General features: G+C 41.2%; 1 protein-coding gene across 4 annotated transcripts in view; it reads left to right on the top strand.

Moving 5' to 3' along the window:
* Positions 1–22,798, top strand: part of AKAP7 (A-kinase anchoring protein 7) — a gene marked incomplete at its 5' end in the record, with an annotated part of 85,986 nt that overhangs the window by 11,637 nt on the left and 51,551 nt on the right. For all 4 annotated transcript variants that reach the window (XM_083498182.1, XM_083498183.1, XM_083498184.1 and 1 more), the window contains 3 exons: positions 2,784–2,929; positions 6,902–7,038; positions 13,111–13,271. In XM_083498182.1, coding sequence (XP_083354308.1) covers positions 2,784–2,929; positions 6,902–7,038; positions 13,111–13,271 — 444 coding nt within the window. The remainder of the gene's footprint in view (positions 1–2,783; positions 2,930–6,901; positions 7,039–13,110; positions 13,272–22,798) is intronic.

Consider the following 22,798-nt stretch of genomic DNA (forward strand, 5'->3'; position numbering starts at 1 on the left):
GAAATTGAGCCTCTTTTCTTTGTCTGTAGCTGCTGCAGCTGTTGTTGTTGTTGTTGCTTGGTCTTAGCTCTTGTAACTATCTCTTCTTGTGAGCCACTCATGTCAAGGTCAATTCCCACGAGATTTGTTCTCCGTTGGAAAATTCCACTGCCTTAGGCCGTGCCGGACTTTACTTTATCCTCTAGAGGGAGCAAATCAAAATGGCCATAGAGCAAAATATCCAAATACGAAGACAAAGGAGAATGTCCACAGATGTAAAAAAGGAGATTAACACAGTCAAAGTCAATGTTACTAGAAATTTATAACTTCAAATTGCCACAGTTGCCCGATTTATACTGTTTTTATACTTTTTATACTGTTTCTTCTTATAATATACTGTAGCCAGGCACTGTGAAAACTTTGTATCCAAGTATCACTTTGCAGGGAAAAGTCAGTTCAGTGTCCTATAAAGGCAGACCGTTTCGTGCTTTCAATAAGTGAGACAGCAGAGGTTTTTTACTTCAAATAAATCATGCAGTTATTGATCTCATTCACCTCCCCTCTGCCCTGCTAGCTAGAGGGGAGATCAAAGGTCTAAATGTCCGGTTTAGCTGATCAAAGAGCGGGTTTCAACGGATGCAAGTTTAGAGTTCCGTTGCTTTCACTTTCATGCAGTCGGGGGGAGGCAGACTTCCTTGGTTTAAATCTCCCCGTTTTTAGCCCAATTTTTAAAATTTAAAAGGTCCCGATTATTCTCCAACTCTTACTCACGGGAATTCAGTCCAAATTTTCTTTTCAGGAAGGAATCGGCGCTCTCCGCTTATGGCGACGCGGCTTCACTTCGCAGGCTGGGTAGCGACTCTCAGCACCGCGCTCACTCCCGATGTCGATCCGTAGCCTTTAAAAAGGCTCTTTCACGGTACCGGGGGGCGCAAAGGTGCCCACCGAGTCTCCTTGTTCTCAGGCTTCAGCGCCTGGGATTTTAGGGGTCCCCCGCTCGCCGTAGCGGGTAAGACCCGAACTTGCGAAGCAGTCCTTCTCCGGAGCTCGGAGGTAGGACCGCCATTAAGCGCTGGCACCGACCGGAAGTCCCTCGGGCCCTGCGGGATTTGACATCTTTCTGCAGGGCCTGCAAGATGGAGCTGTTCTGCCTGGCCTTCCGCTTGGACTCACTCTGACCCCTTATATGGGATATGGTATATAAAATTTCCCTTGGCTTTTTTGCTGGGCCATGTAGGACCAGCATGGATAGCTAGATCGGGTGAATATCTGATGTTTCCTCCCTTTATGGTCTTGATTTATGGGCTACTACTAAAATGAGGCTGCATTTTAAGCTATATTTTAAGCCGTATTTTAATAAACTGTTTTTTTTTCTATTACCTTTTATTGTAATTCATATTCGGTGTTAGCCGCCCTGAACCAGGCCCTGGCCAGGGAGGGCAGGGTATAAATAAAAATTTATTAGTTTTATTATTACTATTTATTTGCAACATTTATAGCCAAGTAGATGTACATAGGATTGAGACTTTTATCCTGAGGTAGTCATAGTGGAAATGGAAGCAGGGGAGTTTTTGTTACAGGTTAGGTAATCCAGGACACATTTTTCTGTGATGCCATTCATGCCAGCCTCTGACAGATTACCACAAGGGTATATGTAGCCATTGACAGGAAAGCAGATGCCCAGTAAAGGAAGTAATCAATAAATTAATTAATTTTAGGAAAAAATGTATATGACCTAAAATCCTCTTAAAAAGTCAGGCCCTTGTTTCTGTCACCCTATGTTAGAATTCCAGTTCACTTCTTGAGGTGTTAGACAGGGGTTCCAATCTTCAACTCAGCCGTGAAGCTGTGACCTTGGGCCAATGGTTGTCTTTCAGCCTAACCTACCTCATAGGGGTATTGGAAGATAAAAGGGGAAGCGGAAGAACCCACAAGCTTCTTTAAGGAAAAGTGGGATATAAGTGCAGTATTATTATTTTTTTAAGCCACCCAAAGGGCAACAACTATGCATAAGAGGGAGGTGTCAGTAGAATAAGAGGAAACCTGAGGTTTGCTGAAGTTCAAGAAATATTTAAAAAGAAAGAAATATTTTAGAAATATTTCTGAAAAGAAAGAACCCCGCAGCCCAGTGAGGACTGAGCAGGCGCAGGAGGCTTAGATTGACTGTTGAAGAGTAAATGGAAAACATGTGGGATGTGTGGAATGGAACGGAACGGCTGGAATCCTAGGCAGGGAACCCTTTATACAACAAAATTTTGTGGGAGGTCTCTGTCATACATGTTATATTTCAAAAAGTATGATACCTGAATTTATTTATTACTATTTATTTTATTTACTAGACTTAAATACTTCCCTTTATAAGATCTCGGGGTGGTTCACATGATAAAATACAAGGCAAAAGCCACCAACAAACACTTACAACAAAAACAACCAAACAATAACAGCCCCCCCAAAAAAAAATATTCAAAAGGCTAGAATATTAATCGATCAAAGGCCTGGTTGAAGAGGAACATTTTCACCTGGCGCCTAAAGATATATAATGAAGGCACCAGGTGAACCTCCCTGGGGAAAGACTGCACAAACAGGGAGCCACTGCAGAAAAGGTCCGTTCTCGTATTGCCACCTTCCAGACCTCATGTGGGGAAGGTACACAAAGAATGCCTCAGATCATGAACACAGAGTCCAGGTCGGTTTGTACAGGGGAGGTGGTTCTTGAGGTATTGACTCTTTGCATACTAATTTCGAGAATTTATGTATTGTTTTACTCACATCGTAACACCTCTCCACCCTCCTTTCCTACCCAGATAAAAGCGCAGCTAAACCATATGTTAAAAAGACAAGAAAGAGAACTACTGGGAGGGAAAGTGAGGAAGACAATCTAATAAAGAAGAAAAAGAAAAATCAAGATAAACCAAATTACTTCATCTCAGTTCCAATCACAAATCCAAAGGTAGCCTTACTTGTTATTATTATTCTGATCTCATGGAGGACAAAGTCACTTGTGAATAATGAAACCAGAGCTTAGACATTGATTCTGTGCCTTGAAGCAGAAGGGTTTTGTGCTTTGAACTGGTGGTTCCAGAAATCTTCCCTTGCTTTCCCAACAATAAAGGTGAGGAACGAAGGAAACTGGCTCTCTTGGGAGTTGCTCCTCAAGGCGCTTGATTCCCAAAGGAGCTGCCTCCTTTTCGCTACTGAACAGTTGTTTAGTGGGAGAAATCGTGGGGAATAGAAGTTTGAACCTGCACATGCAGCACCAGGAGCGTTGGATTGGTTCTGCCACTGTGCTTGTACTGCGCTAAGCTCCTGGCCCCCTTCCCTTTCAGTTACCATCAGTGACTTCCACATTGGGAAGCCAGGTAAGCAATGTTGCCCTACTCTGCCCAGCAGCTGCCACTGCCCAGTTAAATGTGAAGTTGCTGAGCAGCAGGAAAAGCAGCAGGTCTCTGAAGCCGCCTCTTCCTTGCTCTTCAGCTAATCAGCTCAGAAGCAGGGGTGGATAACATGGGGAGGAAGGTTATATGTATGTTGCATGGGTGCTAATAAATGCATGCACGCATATTCCATGTATGGTTGCCGTCTCTGGTGTGCGGCGTGTGCTCTGCCCCACTGCCAGCTCTGCCCCTATACATAATTTGGTTTTGGCCCAACCCACCATTGCACACGGTCCCTTATAGAGATGATCCAGTATGTGGCCTCCTACGAAGTGTGTACACATAGACCTCTGGGTATGGACATTCCTTTGAGTGCTAGAAACTTATGCATACACGAGAATATGAATTTGGAGACAGAATGGTGTTCCTTTCCTTTTTCAAAAGAAGAGCTCTCCCATGCCATGTTGGAAGCTGTTTCTGCCAGCTCTGCCAGTGTCAGGAATGTGCTTCCTCAAGTTCAGTTCAGACATGATAAACTGCAGCAATGGCTACCTAGCCCTTTGACTGTGCTCTGCTCCCACGGTTGGAGGCAGTATGCCTTTGAGTACCAGTTGCTGGGAACCACAAGTGAGTGGTGTACTGCTGCACTGAGGTCCTTTTTCCTGGCTCCCACATACACACAGCTGTCTGCTGGAGAACAAGATGTTGGACTACATGGGTCTTTGGCCTGATCCAGCAGGGTTTTTCTTATGTAAGTTTCGGGCTCATATGCTCCTCCCTTCGCCTTCCACAATGAGGAGAAGGATGCTTTTGGTTCCATTTTGATTAGTTTATTCTAGGAATAGCTATCTGTTGTTTTTAATAACTGCCATGCACTGGTTTCAGATATAAATTTATTTTAGGTCCATTTGATTACTTCTTTTAATTGGACTGTAATGTCTGCTGGATGAAAACAAATCTTTGATTTCCTTAATTTAGTTCAGGCAATTTCTCATCTAAACAACATTTAATAGTTACTTGATTTAATTTCCAGTAATACTGCAGTTGAATGTATGCTGTAGCAAATTTTTTTTGCTTTGCTTCTGTGCATAGCAAAAATGACTGGGTGTAATTTGAAGACAAGCATTTTCTTATATGGCTGTTACTGGATGGAAAAATAAAGCTAAATAACTTAATAGCCTTTACAAGGCAAAACTCATTATCCAACTTCATCTTACAAAGCAACTAGATTCATTTTCTTCAGCAAGATTGTGTCAGCCAAGTACATTGCTGCAAACAAGAATATGTAACTAACTAACTAAATAAAACCAAACATTAAAATGTGCAAGGTTATCGTCCTTGTCAGTTGCCAATATTAGGAATTGTAATTTGTAATGTCAAATGATCTTTCCCATTTCCTGAGGTGTTTTAGAATATAGTTTTGCATGGGCAGGGTCCTTTCCACCTCTACAATTCTATGATTCTTGATTGGTGTACAAAATTTCAATGTGGGTGATTTTTAGTTGTTTTTATCTTATATGAATCCCCTGAATTATGTTTTTATAGTAAAGTGATGGATTATATATGAATTAAGATATATATTAGGTGGACATGTTGGTGCTGACCTTTAAATCCCTAAACGGCCTTGGTCTTGTGTACCTGAAGGCGCATCTCCACCCACATACTCCAGCTTTGACACTGAGATCCAGCTCTGAAGGCCTTCTGGCAGTTCCCTCACTACAAGAAGTGAAGTTGCAGGGAACCAGGCAGAGGGCCTTCATGGCAGTTCTGCCCAAATGTCAAAGAGCTAAACAATCATAGGACTTTTCGCAGGCATGTGAAGGCAGCCCTGTTTCAGGAAGCTTTTGATGTTTGATGTTTTGGTGTGTTGCTTTATACTTTGCTGGAAGCCACCCAGAGTGCCTGGGGCAACCCAGTCTGATGGGCGGGGTACAAGAAATTAATAGCAACAACAACAACAACAACAACAACAACAACAACAGCCACAACAGCCTAATAGATCACATCAGACTGGTTCCCTAATTGAAATCCATCTGTTGTCTTAAGCAAACACTAACAGACCAATTGGTAGTTATTTGGGACTCATTTTAACCCCACTTATGTGCTATTAAACTCAGTGAGTAGGCATGTATTGGGCTGCAACATGTATTTACAGAGTTCCCAAATGGCTATTTAGCACTTGAAATTTGTCGCTTGTAAAATATGTGATTCTGTGTCGTTCTGAAAAGCCATTTATGGTCTCTCCGATACATGTGGTCTGTGGCTTCATGTCCCTCAAGCCTTCCAAGTTGCTCCACTCTCTTTGTGGTGCTCCATGGATGAGAGCTAAAATTCCAGAAACAGCCTGGCATGAAGGGGGAAGCTTGTGGATTAACTGAGCAGAGAAGCTTTTCCCCCTGTTTCTAATGATGGGTGACAGCCAGGGGCATTGGTCACTTCTGAGGTTGGATCTCTAGCCTAGTAAGGGGAAGGAAGGCAAGAGAAGCAGCCTGGGACTTGCTGGAGAGGTTGACCAGGTTCCCCCTTGCTCAGTGCACTGTTGTGGCATTATTCTGTGCTTTTCACATGTACTTTAATTCTCACTCTGCATAGTAAGAAAACCTGGGGGAATCAGTCATAAAGCTATTATTGAGAGAAATAAGATCTGTATTTAGTTCTGTAGCCAGAGAATTAATCTGATACTGGGGGGTGGGGTGGGGCGGGACATAACAATGTGTAGACAAATCCTTTGAGGGCAATCATAACCCTACGGTAATGAACGCAGTAAAAATCCCCTGTATGCATAACATATCAACCAGAAGTCAGCCATCAATATTTCAAGGCAGCTTTCCCAGGGAACTCTGTCCCTTTGACATTTTAAGCGATCAACTGATTAAAGAAGTGAAATGCTGAAGATGCTGGTAATTTGGTTTGACAGAACTGATGCCCTGAAGTGTGAAAACTAACAACTCTCTGTAGAAAATAATATAAAACTTTGCTGGCTTGCAGCATTGTGCACGATCAAGCCCCAACCAACATCTGTATTAGATCAGTTGAGTCATTTTGTATGAAAAGTGCTAATGTGTTAAGAGGCACTCCTAAGGCTGCATTGTAACATGTATCCCGTCTGCTTTGAGCGAAGCGGAGCCCATCTCTTCACTCTGAAAGGGAGGATGGGCTATAACGTGCTCTTTCGTCCTGCATCCAGATCAGACCAAGGTTTTCTATAACCTTGATGTTTTTCCTATGTATTTGTGCTTTCCTCAGAATACATAGAACAGAGGATGGATTTGGCTTTAAAAATCATGTCCTAATAAATGTATATTGTTTTGTGTTTCCTGTCTGATTTCTTTCCTATCATGGTGGGTTGTCTTAAGGCAAGAAGACCACAAACTGGGAAAGTCTCTTGCAGGAGTCCAGTTCAAGTAAAACAGACATTGTGCTTGAGCTTTGTTTGTGTTCTCGCACTATCCTTTATGCAGAGCAAAGCGTTTTCTTTGTGTTTGCTGCTGATTGCACTAATAAAAAAAAGTAATATTGTTTTTGTATGTGTTTCTGTTCTCCCTCAGATCACAGACACTATTCAGTTGCTCCAGGATAAAATAATACAAAAGGATAGCAGGCTTTCTAAAGCAATGGTTCATTGTGGTTCTTTGCATATCACCCTCTCTGTTCTACATTTGGCCAGTGAAGAAGCAGTTGACAAGTAAGCATTTTACTCTGAAATAACATGCTGTCTTAAAATCTACTTAAAAGTGTGGTAACCCAAAAAAGGGTAACAGAAACATTCTGGTTTCATTTTAACTATAATTATGACATTAATGACATATAGCTGGGGTTAATAATTTATATTAGTAGTGTTATGCCTTCTGTGGTATAGAGGAAAGTTTATTCGTATAAAAGTGCTCACATCACATAGGTAATAAGGGGACAAAATTATATGCAAACCACGGATAATTAGCTATGCAAACTGGAGACTGCTAATCTCCCCCCAAAGATTCCTGCTAGCCCATACCTTTGTTAGTAATTTGGAGCCCTGTGTGCAGTTCTCGTAGCCTCATCTCAAAAAAGTTATTATATAGCTGTAAAATGTAGAATGATTAGAGATTGGAGTACCTTCTTTAAAAGGAAAGGCTAAAGCATTTAGAGAATTTTATGTTTGATCAAAGATAATTGAAGGCCAAACTGTAGATTACTTTAATCACATAACCTAAAGGTCATAGCCCTGATGAAGTGAAGAAGGATGGAATTTTTGTCCAGTTTACATCTTCTTCTCAACATGCTGCAGTCTCAGTGATGCTTGGACCCCTCTGAGCACGCCTCTTAATAAATACAGTGGTACCTCAGGTTACAGACACTTCAGGGTACAGACGCTTTAGGTTACAGACTCTGCTAATCCAGAAATAGTACCTCGGGTTAAGAACTTTGCTTTAGGATGAGAACAGAAATCGCGCAGCAGCAGCATGGTGACAGCAGGAGGCCCCATTAGCTAAAGTGGTGCTTCAGGTTAAGAGCAGTTTCAGGTTAAGAACGGACCTCCAGAACGAATTAAGTTCTTAACCCAAGGTACCACTGTAGTTAAAAACATGGATGTAGCTTAGCTGCTACACACTATACCAGCTCTCTAATAAATATATCATAGCAAAAGGTTTTGTAGACCAGAGCCCACATATCAGATGCATACAGGATTATCCTCTGCTGTCAGGAATACACATATATGAAGGAGGAGAAAATATAAAGCTATTGAGTCAAAGCACCATGAAATGATAAATTCCAACACCTGTCACTGGCTAATCTCTCTCTCGCTCGCACGTGTGCGTGTAAACACACACACACACACACACACACACACACACACACAATTCTTATATTAGTACATTAATATCCTGACTTTCTTCTAGCATGGGCCTCAGTTTAGTATCCAGGAGGTCTCCCATCCAAGTACTCATCAGACTCAAACCTGCTTAATGTCAGGAGGTGGTTGCATTATGTGCTGTGAGGCCGTATTCTAGTCTATAATGGCCTCTTTAATAGTGAGCCTTGTAATAATGAGGTGTATAGCAACTAGTGTAGTTGAGTCAGCTAATATGGTCTCCAGTAATGGAGTAAGATTGCAATCTTATGCACACTTACTTGGGAGTAATCTCCCTTGCACTCAGTGGAGCATGCACATGTCATGAGTGAACTAACAGATTTGCTTTGTGAACCTTTTGTACACCTCTGCCTTTGGCTCTTTGCTTTTGACAAATTTGCTTTCAGCAAAGTATGGCATGGGCTTAAGTTGCTCAGACTTCTCAGTGCTGTAGCTAATAGCTGGGTACTTTAATGAAAGTGAATCACAAAAGAGAAATGGACAAAGAGATATAATGAGTCCACAACCAATCCTTTCAACAGCACTATGCTAAAAGCTAAAACTCTTCCATTTATTTTGCTTCCAATAAATTTGGGTGTGATCCTCAAAGTCTCGAGTGAGTGGCTATAGATCTCTGTCAGTGTGTGCCCAAGTAAGGGCTTTGAGGACTGCAGCAGAATTAGCTCTCTGCACAGCTTTAAATTAAAAATTGAAGAAGGGAATGAGTTTCCTCCTTTCTGACAAGTGTAGTCTCTAGTCATTAAATGTCATGTTTTGTTTCATAACGTCTCTCGAAATGTGCACTGCTTCTGAAGAACTGCTTTGCCACATTCTCAGGCCTCTCTCTCTCTCTCTCTCTCTCTCTGTAGTGCAACATCTTTGTTCAGTTCCAAAACCTATACAGTAATGCAGTTTACATTTCCGCGCTCATTATTTCTGATTGGTTGAAGTTGTGTCAACTTGATGGCCTGTATATTTGACAACACAAGTGATATATGCAAATACCACTTGAGAAACCTTCAGTTGACAGGAAAAAGTTTCATCTTTCATTAATTAAAAATAGTAAACATTTAGGCTTGTGGAGAAACCCTTTATAACACAGCAGGCTTGAGCAGCTTAGAAACTAGAAAACAGCTTATTTGTTTCTTGATTTGTTCAGTTATTTAGGCTTTTATTCTGCTTTTCTGTTAATCCGCTGGGCCAATTACACACACATGTCAGTTCCCCCTCAATTTCCAAGGATGAGTCCTGATTCTTGTTACTTCTGCTTCACATTAGCCACCAGGAAAGCAATCAAAGGCCACACAGCCAAGACTTTGCATTGCAGTGTAAAAGTGTGCAAGCACCAATCACATTGCTCACTCATTGCCTGGATACTTACTATGACCCCAGCAGTGGCCTTATTAGACTGGGAGGTACCCACACAAAGCGGGCAATCTGTGTGATTGATACTTGCATATGTTGCTGCTGCTGTGTGCAGCATGTGGAAATGTACCCCATCTCCAGTCCATGTGTTAGCTTAGCATCTGCAACTGCTTCCAGTGTAAATAAAACCCAGGGTTGTGTGGCTGTCACTGGAATGCCTCCTTTGGGTGTCTTTGTCGCCACAGTCAGCACACAAATTCCTTTGCATCTACTCTTATTATTTCTGAAGCATGTTCTGGTCTGAACTGTGTGTTTCTCTTGACTGTTCAGTTTATTTTTATTTGATTTTAAGGGCTTTCTCTGTGGTTGTGCTTTGGTTTATGTAGGCTACATTCTTCTGGTATTTCTTTCTACGCTCAAGTAAAAAGAGCCCTCCATTCTTCATCTGTCAAGCCTCTTCTCTGCAGTTCCCATAGTCGCATATCCAGAATTTCAGAGGAGGCTGGCAGGAAGGTCCTGGACTCCTTAACAGCTTACCTTAACATTCACAATCTCTCCTCTACATAGCTGTTACTCTCATGACTCTCATATCTTCCCAGCACTCTCTGATAGTAGATTGCTCAAGATATTTAAATAACCTATCTTTGCACCCAGCAGACAAGTTACCGTGCATTCCTCCAGTCCCTCACCCCACTAGTTATATTCTTCATAATTGATTCACCCAGAACAAACACTTTGCATACCCAGCCTATTGATGTTTCATCTTCTGCAGGGATGTCCTTATCTGAGAGGATACTCATTGTAGCAAACAGCGTGTCCTTGTGGCCTGGGGTTGTTGAGTAATCCTCAGCAGTTACTGCTCTAATAATTGTATTTATGCATTGCTGCTTTAATCATAATAGGAATTTTAGGTCACAGCCTTTTTTATTTGCGAAGCTTAGCATTGAACTCACTGGTAATACTTGCTTGAGTACATTGACCTGGTTTTGACTCTGCCTTTAACAAAGCAATTCGTAGGGAAGAAAGGCCAGAATGAAAGGAGAATGAAAATGTTGAGAGCGCATACTACATTTAAAATTATTAAGCTCCCAGCTAGCTTCACACAGAATAGAAAGCTGACAAATAAGCAGGTTTTTTAAGTGGCACAATGCCAGAATGAAAGTGAATGCACCAGCAACACATCATTACCCGTCCTCATCTTCCAGCAGTTTTGTGCCTTTCTTCTTCCTGTTGGCTTTTGAAGTGAATTGGCCCTCATACCTTCCCTTCCAGTGATTTCAGTTATTTTGCACAGAACATTACTTTGTGGAAACACCCTAGGCCATGACCCCAAATAGAGAAGTGATAGGTATTACAAAACAAATCTGAATCCAGCACAGTCTGTGTCACCAGTTTGAGAGGATTCTGCTGTAATGTGAGATCCAGCTGATCCCTGAGGCGCAGAGCTCTCATCAAGGGCGAGGTTGTATGTTTTAGCAGAAGTGAGAGTCTCTCGTGCTTCTGCTTTCTTTGCTGCTCTGTAATTTATGAACTGGCTATTGACCAGATACGGAGTCCATCACACAGAGAGTCTACTGAGGATAGCAGATTAGTAAGCCTTCATTTTCAGAACAGCTATCAAAGGGTATTTCTGATGCAAAAGGCAAGCTGAGCGACAGTAGCAGGAGTGAAAAGGAGGGGGGAGGGAAGGGGGTGTCCATATTGTAAGGTGAAAAGAAAGGGATGTCTTAATTTACAGCATATTCTAGTCAGTCACCTGCAAGTAACTTGTTCATAGTGTGCTTTTGACACATCAAAACCAGTATAAGTCAGTGTCACAAATGAATTATGTGGCTTTCATTTTCATTTTTCTGTGGGGAGGAGGTTTGTAAATCTGGTGTGCAATTCAGGAATGAGTTCTGGAATTTCCTATGCTCTGACCTGCACAGAGCTGTGCACAAGTTTCCTCTTGCTCTTTTTCTCTCCGTGTATCATATTGAGTTCACCTGTGCAAAGTGGCCAGCTGCTCCTCACAACTGCTCCTCACATGATTGTGTGAGAGACACCAGTGCAGATTCCGCCATGCAGAGATGTAGCCAGCTCCTGTTTGTGTGGTGACTGGAAAAATGTGCTGCCATAACAGCAGAAACTGTTGCCAAACACTGCTAGTTGTCATAAGCATGCAGACTAGTTGCTCTTGATGTTTCTCCACATGATGCCACAGCCAAGAAGGGATTATGTGGACCCGTAATGAACTGAAGCCATCCTTTAAAGCAGTGTTTATCAAGGAACCCTGGAGTTCCTCAGAAGCATATCTGGGGCTCCTCAGAAAGAATAGCAGTGACAAATGAGCTTCCTTGAAAGGCAGCTCGCTTAGGATTTCCATTGCAACAGGAATCTTCCCTTGTAGCTTCCCACAGGAAATGACTAAATATGTTTATGAGGTGCAGCTGCATGCTTATTTCATATGGGATGATGTTGAGGCCCAGAAGGGCCTGCTCAGTGCCCCCTGTGGTCCAAGTGTGTGCCGAGAATGTGCCCCAGAAGTCTCTTCAATGCACTGTGGTTTCACGGCTAAGAGCTCTTTGGCATACAAGAAAATGTGAAAAAATACCCATTGAAAGCTGGAAACATTTCAAGGAGGTAGCTGTTAGGATGTCTGCCTGCCTGAATTTTGTTGGAGCTGTGATTGCAGCCTTGGCGCTAGCCATAAAAGAAAGAATTGCTCAGCCTGCCATATCTTTCACTTCAGGCGAAAGGATCAAAACAGGTAAGTATTTCCTTTCAGTACTGTAGGATAGAGCAGGTAAGTTGGGGGCTGATGGAAGTCAAAATGAAGGTGGTATAATACATCTTTCAACTCACAATATTTATTGAGTAGACTTTCTCTGATCTTGAGGATGTCTGCTCACCAGGTAGTTACTGCCACCTAGTGACTATTAAGTCATTGTCCCAATAATAACAACAACAGAGAAATAACTGTCTAGTCAAATTAATAAGGAGAGCTCTGCTGACCATAGCCTTTCAAATATTTTATTGATTTTTGTTAAGAAATACAAACATAGCAAAAAGAAGAAAACAAAGAATCAAAAATCTAAACCACAAAGCGTCATGGCCCGGAAGGATAAAAGTACAGTGCAGCTCCAACGGAATAAAAAAAATTGACTCATACAAAGATTCCCTTTACAGATAACAAAGATACATTGAAATGAAAGTATTTTCCACCTGTGAGTTCTATCTTTATTGGGAATAAAGGTTCAATGAAGTCTTAGATGAGCCATATATTTGCATATGCTTGTGACACTAAGCAACCATGTGCCTCAATATTCGTGTAAGAAATAAAGATGTGTAAATTCAAGCTCTTTCCTTTAGATGCTTTTTGATACCATTTGGACACATTTTCTGAGTCCACATCAGATTGAGAGCTGGTATTTTATATAGCTGTATATGCACAATATTTTAATTCACTCTTGTCGTGCTTTAAAAATGGAGGGTGTAAAATGCAACCATTAAGAATATTAAGCAGAAGAGTTGGTATTAATGAATAACATCAGTTCTGATATATATTTTTCCTCTTGATAGTGCAGTTGGTGCTTTCATGGCGAGTAAAGATTTAATTGAAGAACTACTGCAAGGAAAGCCATTGGATCTGTCTTTTCAAGGAACCGATCACTTTAGACATCAAGTTGGATTTGTGAAGTTGACTGACAGTGATCATGCAACCACTCTTTTAAAGATAGCAGGTAACTCTTTTTAGCAGTATTACATAGTGCTCAAAAAGCATCTCTTGACACCCCGCTGATGACACACTCAGACCCAGCTCAGATGCAATGGGAAATGGTGGGTTCCTCCTATGAGTTGCAGTGAGCCTGCACTTTGGTCCAAGCTTGCTCTCACAAATCATAGTTTAAGCAACCCTAACTTAAGTTTGAAAATCTTTGGAGCAGTAAATAGTTTACATTTGAAATTGGACATTTTCAGTCTCTTCCTTAAAGGTGTGAAGGAGGAGAGGGAATGTGTGAACCTAAGAGTTCTTGTAGCAGGAAACCATAGTTTTGCTTAAAGTATGAATTGAAGGTACCAGTGCATGAGTAATGATGGTAGGGGTGCTATGATGTCACAAACCCATCTCACGTTCCCTCCCACACAATGCATAAGAATACTTCCAGGAAGAACCCACAGTGTTTCCTTTGTCAGAGACTATCTCCCAGAAACTGACCAATCACACAACTCCTTCCTTCTCTCTCCGCCCTCCATGAAGGTCCTAGCTGTAGTACTCAAGTGACCTTATGGTGAGCTGTAGCTCAGTGGAGTAATACAGGTTTACCATAGAAGGGGGGCTCAGGTTTGATTTCTTGCTACATGCTCCCAGGAGAAAAGATTGGAAGGAGCCTGACATGCACCTGAGAGAGTGTGGTATGACTGGCGCATGAAACAGTGACCACACTTGGGTCATTGTCTGACTTCCACAAGGAAAAATGGGGTCAGGGTATAGATTGGTATGCTTGGTGTTCACCAATAAACGTGTTGGTTTTTCCAATAAGCCACAGGGTAAATATGTTCTTATGCTGTGTTTTGTTTGAAGGAGACCGTGCTCCTACTTGTATCTGATGGAATTGAATTTAGTCCATAAAAAGCTTATACCATAATGAAATTTGTGTGGGCAGAGTTCTGCGTAGCACTAAGGAGGTTGTTTCATCAGTGCAAGCATTTTTGCTCATCCAGCAGAACCATCTCCCCTTTGTTCTCCCACCTCTCCACACTGGTCTAGGGATTCTCCCAACCTTCCAGAGCAGATTTGGAGGAGTCCTTGCAGTGGTTTCCACTAATGCAGTGATGGCCAAACTTGGCCCTCCAGCTGTTTGGGGACTACAACTCCCATCATCCCTAGCTAACAGGACTCAGTGGTCAGGGATGATGGGAACTGTAGTCCCAAAACAGCTGGCAGGCCAAGTTTGGCCATCACTGCACTAATGGAACTAGGTAGTTGACTCCTGCTGGACCTTTGTCTTGAGGGTGCCTCAAGGCCCTCCTTTAATTTTGCTACTACTTGATAGTTGAGAGTTGAGAGTTGTTTACCTGCTGCATTTTTCATATTCAGGGCAGTGGAAGGCATTCTATGGTCACTGGCATGCTCAGGCAGGAAAGGATTAAGAATGTGGGAAGGTACCATTGATCTATATATTTCAGTATTTTCTATACTGGCTGCCAGAAGTTCTCCAGGGTTTCACGGCAGGAATCTTTCCCGATCCTAAATGGAGCCAGGGATTTTATGAATGCAAGCTATGAATGATCCTTTCCCTAGGGATTGAGGGTGTTTGGGAGTCACACTTTGAGGTGTAGTTTTTTCCCACCAGTTAGATCCTCCCATTGCCAGCATGAGGTGTCTTGTCCCTACAGCCCCTGTTTCAGCAGTGGAGTTGAGATGATAGGTAGGAGTTTATATCTGGAAATCTGATTAAGTTCAAAACTTCAGATAATTTGTACTTGGAAACATTTTGACAGATTTTACTTAGCAGTCTTCTATTACAGAACACATAAATGCCAGATTTCCATTAAACATTAACATCTAGTAGGATGAGATTAATTGGACATTTATTCATTACAATGATATATAATTGCTCGCTGTTCTGCTAGCTACTAAGTGCACATTCTAGCGAGCTTTAACATCAAACTTTACATTGTAATTCCACTTAGAATGAAAGTGATAGACTAATTAACAGATGTGCTAGTAATTGCTATGGATTGCCTTAGAATCCAGGGGGGGAAGTGCATTATAACCTGCTGATAAATATCACCGAAGTGGCTTTGAAGGGGCATATCACAGATATATAATATGCTAATAAAAAAAAAATTCTTAAGATCTATTTCCCCCTCTTGAACATTTATATTGAGCATGACCATTGGACAGACTAATTCTAGCTACATAGCAGCACAGGATTGATAAGATATACTGCCACAACTTAATTAAGATTAGAAACTCTGATGCAAATAAATCTATAGACATTTGAACCTTTTCTTTCACTCATATACAGCAACTTTGACCAAAACATACTGTATTTTTTGAACAAAGCAGAAAGGTCGGATGATTGACTTAAATTTAAATTTATCCTTAATTAAGAGAACCCTTCCCAGCTTTATTATCAGCAATGATTTTGGCACATGGCATTCAAGTTAGAATTCTTTTAAACATGTGCAGTTACTCCAGAGATCAGTCAGTGAAAGTATGAATGCATTTTCAAAGCAAGTTTAAATCCATGTGAAATATTAGTGTAAGGCAAGTTTTATGTGAAAGAAATATACTATTTTTATCCAAACCTTGACTTCATTTGGTTATTTGCATTCAGTAATTGGTCAGGAATTACATTATCGAGGTTTGACTTCCATTTTAGATTAACCATAGTTTTAACATCTATCTCCAAAAACCGAATTATACTTAATTTTAATTATGGAATGAAAACAAGTCAGCTTTATAAACTCTAGTTTGTGGTTTGTTTGTTTCTTCTAACCAAGAATTAGCACTACTATAGGTCTATCATAATATTTAAGATACCACCCGACTGCTGTGGGTTTGGACATCACAACAAGCTGTGATTAGCTTAAAACAGAAGGAAAAGTTTTTGAACTTCTTGTCACACTGGAGGAGATGGGTAATGTTGAGCCTGAAGTTTTCCACAACTCGTTGTTAAGTCTTATGTGAGAATGCAGCTTTTGGGGGGTTCTCCCATGCTTGTCCTGAGCCTTGTACTTAACCGCAGGAACCAGAGTGCTGAGTCTCATCCTATTTTGTCCACTGCAGTGGAAGCAATGGAGTCACTTTATTTATTTATTCATAAATGTAGCTAAGATTTCAGATTCCAGAGCTACTCTAAAGGGAGGGGAAAGGGAACAAAAGTGAATGTTGCATAGGAAAACAGAGACCAGACAATCTGTTAATGCGTTTTTATTGAAAGAAATTTAACAAAAAGATCTCAGTGCTGAAGAAATGCCTGGAGTTTGTCATTGTCCTTTTAGACTGTATCCCAAATTCCAACCGTTTCTTGGAAAAGGTTTCTTTTAAGACATTATTAGAGGCAATGAATGATCTTTTGTGTTCTGAGGAATGTGAAGTCATACCATGCCTGAACATTGCGTGACTCATATTAAGGCATTCATCAAAGTTGCAAAGGCCACTGCCATCTTGGTTATCTTCTACATAGCCTTATATAGCATGCACAAGCTTTCTCTTTAGCTCTGCTCTTTACGAATAATTAGTCTAAAACCTGTATTTTTTCACAGCACAGTTGGAACTTACAGCAAATATTTCTGTGTTATCTCTGTTCCATTCTTTTTGTTTGGGGAGCCTTTGCCTTTGGCCCTGTATTTCTGTTTAAATTACAGTAAATATTTGTAAATTTGTAACTATGCATATGCCAATTTTTTGGTGATGCATGTCAACTATTTTGGCCATGAGTAAGTAACCACTCTATCAAGGCTTACGCATTTTGCTTTTGCTACTGAATCCTCAATCAGAATTCATATCAACTCACAATGGGATATTCTAGAAAACACAAGACTGGTGCACTTGTGAATCAAGATCTAGCTTCAATTTGTGTTGCTTTCACGTGGAGTCAATTTCTGGCCTAGTTCTCTTGGTTAATATTAACAGTGGTTCATGGTTACATGTTTACTGACAGTGACCATGGGTAACACTAAGTATGATTGCTTCTTGAAGCATATTTTTTCGCATTATTTGAAGCAGATTTGCAATCCATGGTGACAAGGGAACCGAGGAGGGGAAATTAACTTCAGGAAAAAGAGAGTAGGTGGGTGGAGTAAGGACTTCCTGTTTTCCAGGCTGTATTCTCATTTGCAGTCAGTGAATTAAAAAGCAGAGACATCACCTTGCCAACAAAGGTCCGTATAGTTAAAGCTATGGTTTTCCCAGTAGTGATGTATGGAAGTGAGAGCTGGACCATAAAGAAGGTTGATCACCGGAGAATTGATGCTATTGAATTCTGATGCTGGAGGTGACTCTTGAGAGTCCCATGGACTGCAAGAAGATCAAACCTATCCATTGTTAAGGAAATAAGCCCTTAGTGCTCACTGGAAGGACAGATCCTGAAGCTGAGACTCCAATACTTTGGCCACTCCAATACATTTTCCCTGGAAAAAACCCTGATGTTGGGAAATGAGAAGGGAACAACAGAGATGGTTGGGCAGTGTTCTCGCAGCTACTAACATGAGTTTGACCAAACTGCGGGAGACAGTGGAAGACAGGAGTGCCTGGCGTGCTCTGGTCCATGGGATCATGAAAAGTCGGACACGACTAAATGACTAAACAACAAGAAGAAAAATTACTTTGGCATGCTACTACTTTTTTTTGTGGGGTGGGGTACTTTTCTGAAATGGAAACAATGTGATTGCAGTGCTAATTTTTTCTCCTGTAGGCAAATCATTTTACAAGGCCCATTTAATCCTTTTTTAAAAATAACCAGAAAAAGAGTTGACCAATTGTCATGGTATTGACGGAGAACGCAGGGGAGGAGGAGAGACAAGTAGAGGAAGGGGGGCAGGAAGTGCCAGTGGAGGAAAGGAGGGAAACTCAGGAGGAGGGAAGGCTCTCAGATGTTGGAGCAGAGCCTCAACACCACACAGGAAACTCTGGCACGGACAGCGAAGCAGTGCCGGTTCCATCTGCTCAGGAAAGAAGAGTGTTAAAGAGGAGGGGGCAGAGACATCAAATGAGAATGCCTCGCCTCTTCTGCTGGAAAAGGGGCGGACGTAAGTCACTCCGAGAATCTGACCCAGAGGATTCGGACGCATGATTATGTGTGCTGCTTGTACATATGTAAAATAAAGGATGTATATATGTATCTCTGAGTGAGCAGAGGCATTTCTTGCGGAGAGCATTCACAACCCATCACACCAATGCAGCAGAATAAAAACAAAGGTAAAAACAAAATACCTCTGTAGGTTTAGGATAGGTTCATATTTATCATTGTATGCTGAACAGAAATATTATTTACTTAAGGAAGAACATTTATGTTCAAAACCTCTGCATCCATTGATCTTGCTTTGCAATTTAATAATGTGCAGCATGGGTCTTGGCTTTTGACAGATATTTATTTATTGTAAAAATTCCTTGAACCTCTGTCATCTTCCCACCTCCTTTTGTATACACTGTACTAAATCAATATAAAGGTGCATAAGAAGACATTTGTTGGATTAGACTAATGGTCAGCGTAGTTCAATATCCTCCTCCTACAGTGGTCAGTCTTCTCCCATTGTTGCTTCCCAGCAACAAATACTTGGAGACATAGTGAACCTAGATGTTGCATAGCTAGTAGATAATGTTGGATTTATGCCCATGAATTTGTCTAATTCCCTTTTAAAGCTTTGGTATAGCATCTTGTGACCACATCCACATCTTGTGGTAATGGTAAATACATAACATACCCAAACTCTCACATGGGACAAGTTGGTTCATTATGCAGACAGAGGCGTGCAGGCAGCATTGGAATTTGTGACTAAGTAAAGCAAATGTTTGACCTTAAAATTGGACAATATGACTTAGCTTTACAACAAAGACTAAATTATTTTAGAAGGACAGTCAATATAATCCCTCACATTTCTTTCTATATTAGTTTTAATTTATTAATCACTATTAAAGAATGACAATTTTTTCAATGAACTTATTTTTCATTTTTTAGATGAAAACTAGCATTACACAAAACTAGCATCACACACGCCCTAAAAACTACTGCTTGGCAGCTTTTTGTGTGTTTTAGCCATTGTATAATGTGTAAGGGCACCTCTTGTTTACCACATTACTCTTCTTTTCAAGTAAAGTTTTGTGGGTGATCATGATGCTATGAAAAGGACCTACATTCTCCAAGGTTCTTGGGAGATTCAGTGCACTAAATATGGATAGATGCTTCCATTAGACCACCATTCCTCAACCTAGCACCTTCCAGATGTTTAGAATTGCATGGTGACTTGGGCTGACCAGAGATATAGTTGAAAACATATGAAGGGTGCTAAATTGGAGTAGGCTATCTTAGTCAGTGCAGGTATTACACTGTTTTGCTAATTTTCAGGATTATATAATTTTTTATTTATTCAGTGGCACAATGAAATCAATTTCTTCACTTCCTTGGGCAGTTAAGCCAAATTTCTCCTCCCTTTATTTCCTCTTCTGTCTTTAAATCTCCCCCCACTGGCTACATCCATCTTCCTTGTTCTTGGTTCATCTCTCTCCATCACTATCTTTTTCTGCTTCATTTATTGAGGAATGGTGTGATCTACCTCAAGACAGGTTGAAAACCACCAGATGAAGATAAATTACATGTTGCATGCAGTAGGTTCTGGAATGCCAGAATCGTTATTCATGATTCACTGTTGAGCTATGGCTGGAAGTATATATCTTATACGGAACGTGTGTCTGCCAACAAAAGTATCATCTCAGCATTCCCTCCTCCTGTAAATCTATTAAAAAAAAATTGTGGCATGGTTTCCACTTGTGTTCATTGGCTGCTGCGAGGGATGTCCGAGAATTCCACTCTAAGTGGACACAGATATAGAAATGCCCTCTGTCTGTGTGTTCGTGTAGTGCTCAGGACTGGGATTCCTTGGAAGTGAATGTGGTCTGCATTTGTTCACAGCAGGGTGGGGGTTTTTTAAGTTCATAGATTACACTGGGCAACAATTTTTTACTTTTTGAATGTTGTCTAGATTTCTACAACTGATTTAGGGTATTTTTGCACTGCTGAATCAGGAAATGGCACCCGTTTCTCTCCATCAGGTCAGGGTTACTGTAAACTGAATGGTGGGCATTGATAAGGTAAGTACACATATATTGCATGTTGCTTCACCATTTTTCAAACTTCAGGGCTTGAACCTCCGTTTCTTGGAACTCCTGGAATGCTCAGCGGCAGGGAGGTCTCTCTTCAGTGTCCAACAGTAGTCAGCCATCATGACTGCGTCCCAGCGACCCTGATACCTGATCTCCATCTCTTTCATGTCCTGATGGAATCTCTCCCCTTGCTCGTCAATCATTGAACCCAGGTTCTCAGGAAACCGGTCCATATGTGAAAATAGGTAGTGCATCTTGACGCTCATGGTGCAGTCCAGATTTCTGAAAGCAGTCAGCATGTTGTTGACAAGTTCTGCGTAGTTTCTGGCCTTATTGTTGCCAAGAAAGTTATTCACTACCAGAACAAATGCCTTCCATGCTTCCAGTTCCACTTCGTGCATTGAGTTTCCAAACTCTGGATCTCTGATGAGCTGACGGATCTGAGGACCGTCAAAGATGCCAGCTTTCAACTTCTCCATGGTCAATCCTGGAAAATCCTGGCACAAGTAAGTGAAGCAGTCACCATCCTTGTCCAGAGCCTTGGTGAACTGCTTGATTAAGCCGAGCTTGATGTGCAGCGGTGGGAAGAGTATTCTGTCTCTGTCCACCAGAGGGTCGTTGATGACGTTCCTTTCTTTGCAAGACACCAATGCTTCCCGCACAGGCCAGTCCTTCTTCATGTAATGCTGAGCACGGTCTCTACGATCCCACATGCACAGAAAACATGGGTACTTGGTGAAGCCAGACTGTTGTCCCAACAAAAAGTTCACCATCTTCAGGTCAACACAAATAAACCACTTATGCTGATCATAACCAATTTTCTCCAGCACATACTTCACCGCTTCATAGTTCTCCTTCAGTGTACTTGAGTGAGCCAGGGGTATAGAGGCAAACTGGTTGCCGTTGTGTAGCAGAACACATTTCAGTGATCGCTTGCTGCTGTCAATGAACAGTCTCCAATCTTTGGGTTCGTACTGTGGCACTCCAAGCTTGAGCAGAAGCTGCGCAATATCTGCACAGTACACCCAGTCCTTCTCTTCCGAGAAAAAACGGAGGTACTCTTGATGCCTGTTGCGGAAGAAGCTGATGCGAGCACTGTCAGAGAGGAGATTTTTTTTCCTTCAATCTGGATGCCAACAGTTCGGCAGAGTCCTTTGACAAGCTGAGGTCGCGAACTAGATCATTCAGCTCCTTTTGGGAAAATGGATGTGGAGCATCATCTTCAAGAACCACTTCTTCTTCTTCATGTCCTTCAACACTGGAGACATCTTCGTCACTAATGCCAGGAAGTTCTCCAAAGATAGGCACTGGAATTTCATCACAATGAGCTACAGGACGACGTGCTGATTGAAGATCAGGATACTTGAGGCTGCTCCGGTTCTTTCTGTTGATCCCAGCCACACCAATTTATGGAAGATTTCGAGGTTTTATGACTTCAAACTGATCCCTTTTCGACATAATCACCCAGAACTATTGGACCTGAATACTTCTTGTCATTAAAATAATCATTTTCAATCAAAACAATTATTCAACATGGCATTTTACCCCCACCAACTTCTTCTAAAATGCTCCACACAAGCGTACATGTGAACAAAAACGGGAAAAAATGACATGTGGCCATAGCTCAAAGACTTGACCTGATTGAGCAAAACCAATGTGATTTTTGGATTCAGCACATCAGATTCATCCTAAATCAACTGAAAAAAACGCAGACAACAAATTTGTTGTTGACCAGTGTTATATATAATTAATGTCATATTTTTTGACATGCTGCTTTGTTTGGCATTTCCTAACACTTATAATGTAGCTCAGTAGATGTTTGGAACCCTGTGATGAGACAGCTAATTGATGGGCCATTACCTGCTTCATTTACTTTGAAAGAGAACATATGTGGAATAAATGACACAAAGTATTTGCTTTGGCTGAGAAAGGTGCTGTCAAGGTGTGAGAAAGTCATTTATGTACGGTATTCAGGTTGTTGCCAAAGGAGACTAGGACTACAGGCTACATGTTGTCTCAGAAGTAAATACAATTTAATTTCCTGAGACTTACTCCCAGGTAAGTAGGGTTAGGGTTTTAGCTTTCATTTGCTTCCTATTGTAAATTATAAAAACCAGTGGTATTCTTTATTCATTCTCCTAACAAGAAAAAGTGATCTCATTGCCTGTGGATCTTACTTGCACTCCTCCATTAAGGTGCTAACCTGTTTGTCATGCGGGAAGAACCATCTTGATTTGACTTCCCACTTTGACCACCCCAAATCTATGTTTTAAAGTAAATTTAAATTTAAAATTCATTTCTTCTCTCCTTCCCCCAGGGTTTTCTTGACTAAACTGACCCTCACCAATACTGCAGTAAGCGAAATGAGATTGGATGACAAGTTTATTCTGAACTATGAAGTAAACCCCAATGAATTCAATTGACTTACTTCAGAGT

The sequence above is a fragment of the Podarcis liolepis genome (assembly GCF_965112155.1).
Source record: "Podarcis liolepis genome assembly, chromosome: 3".
Lineage (NCBI taxonomy): Eukaryota > Metazoa > Chordata > Lepidosauria > Squamata > Lacertidae > Podarcis > Podarcis liolepis.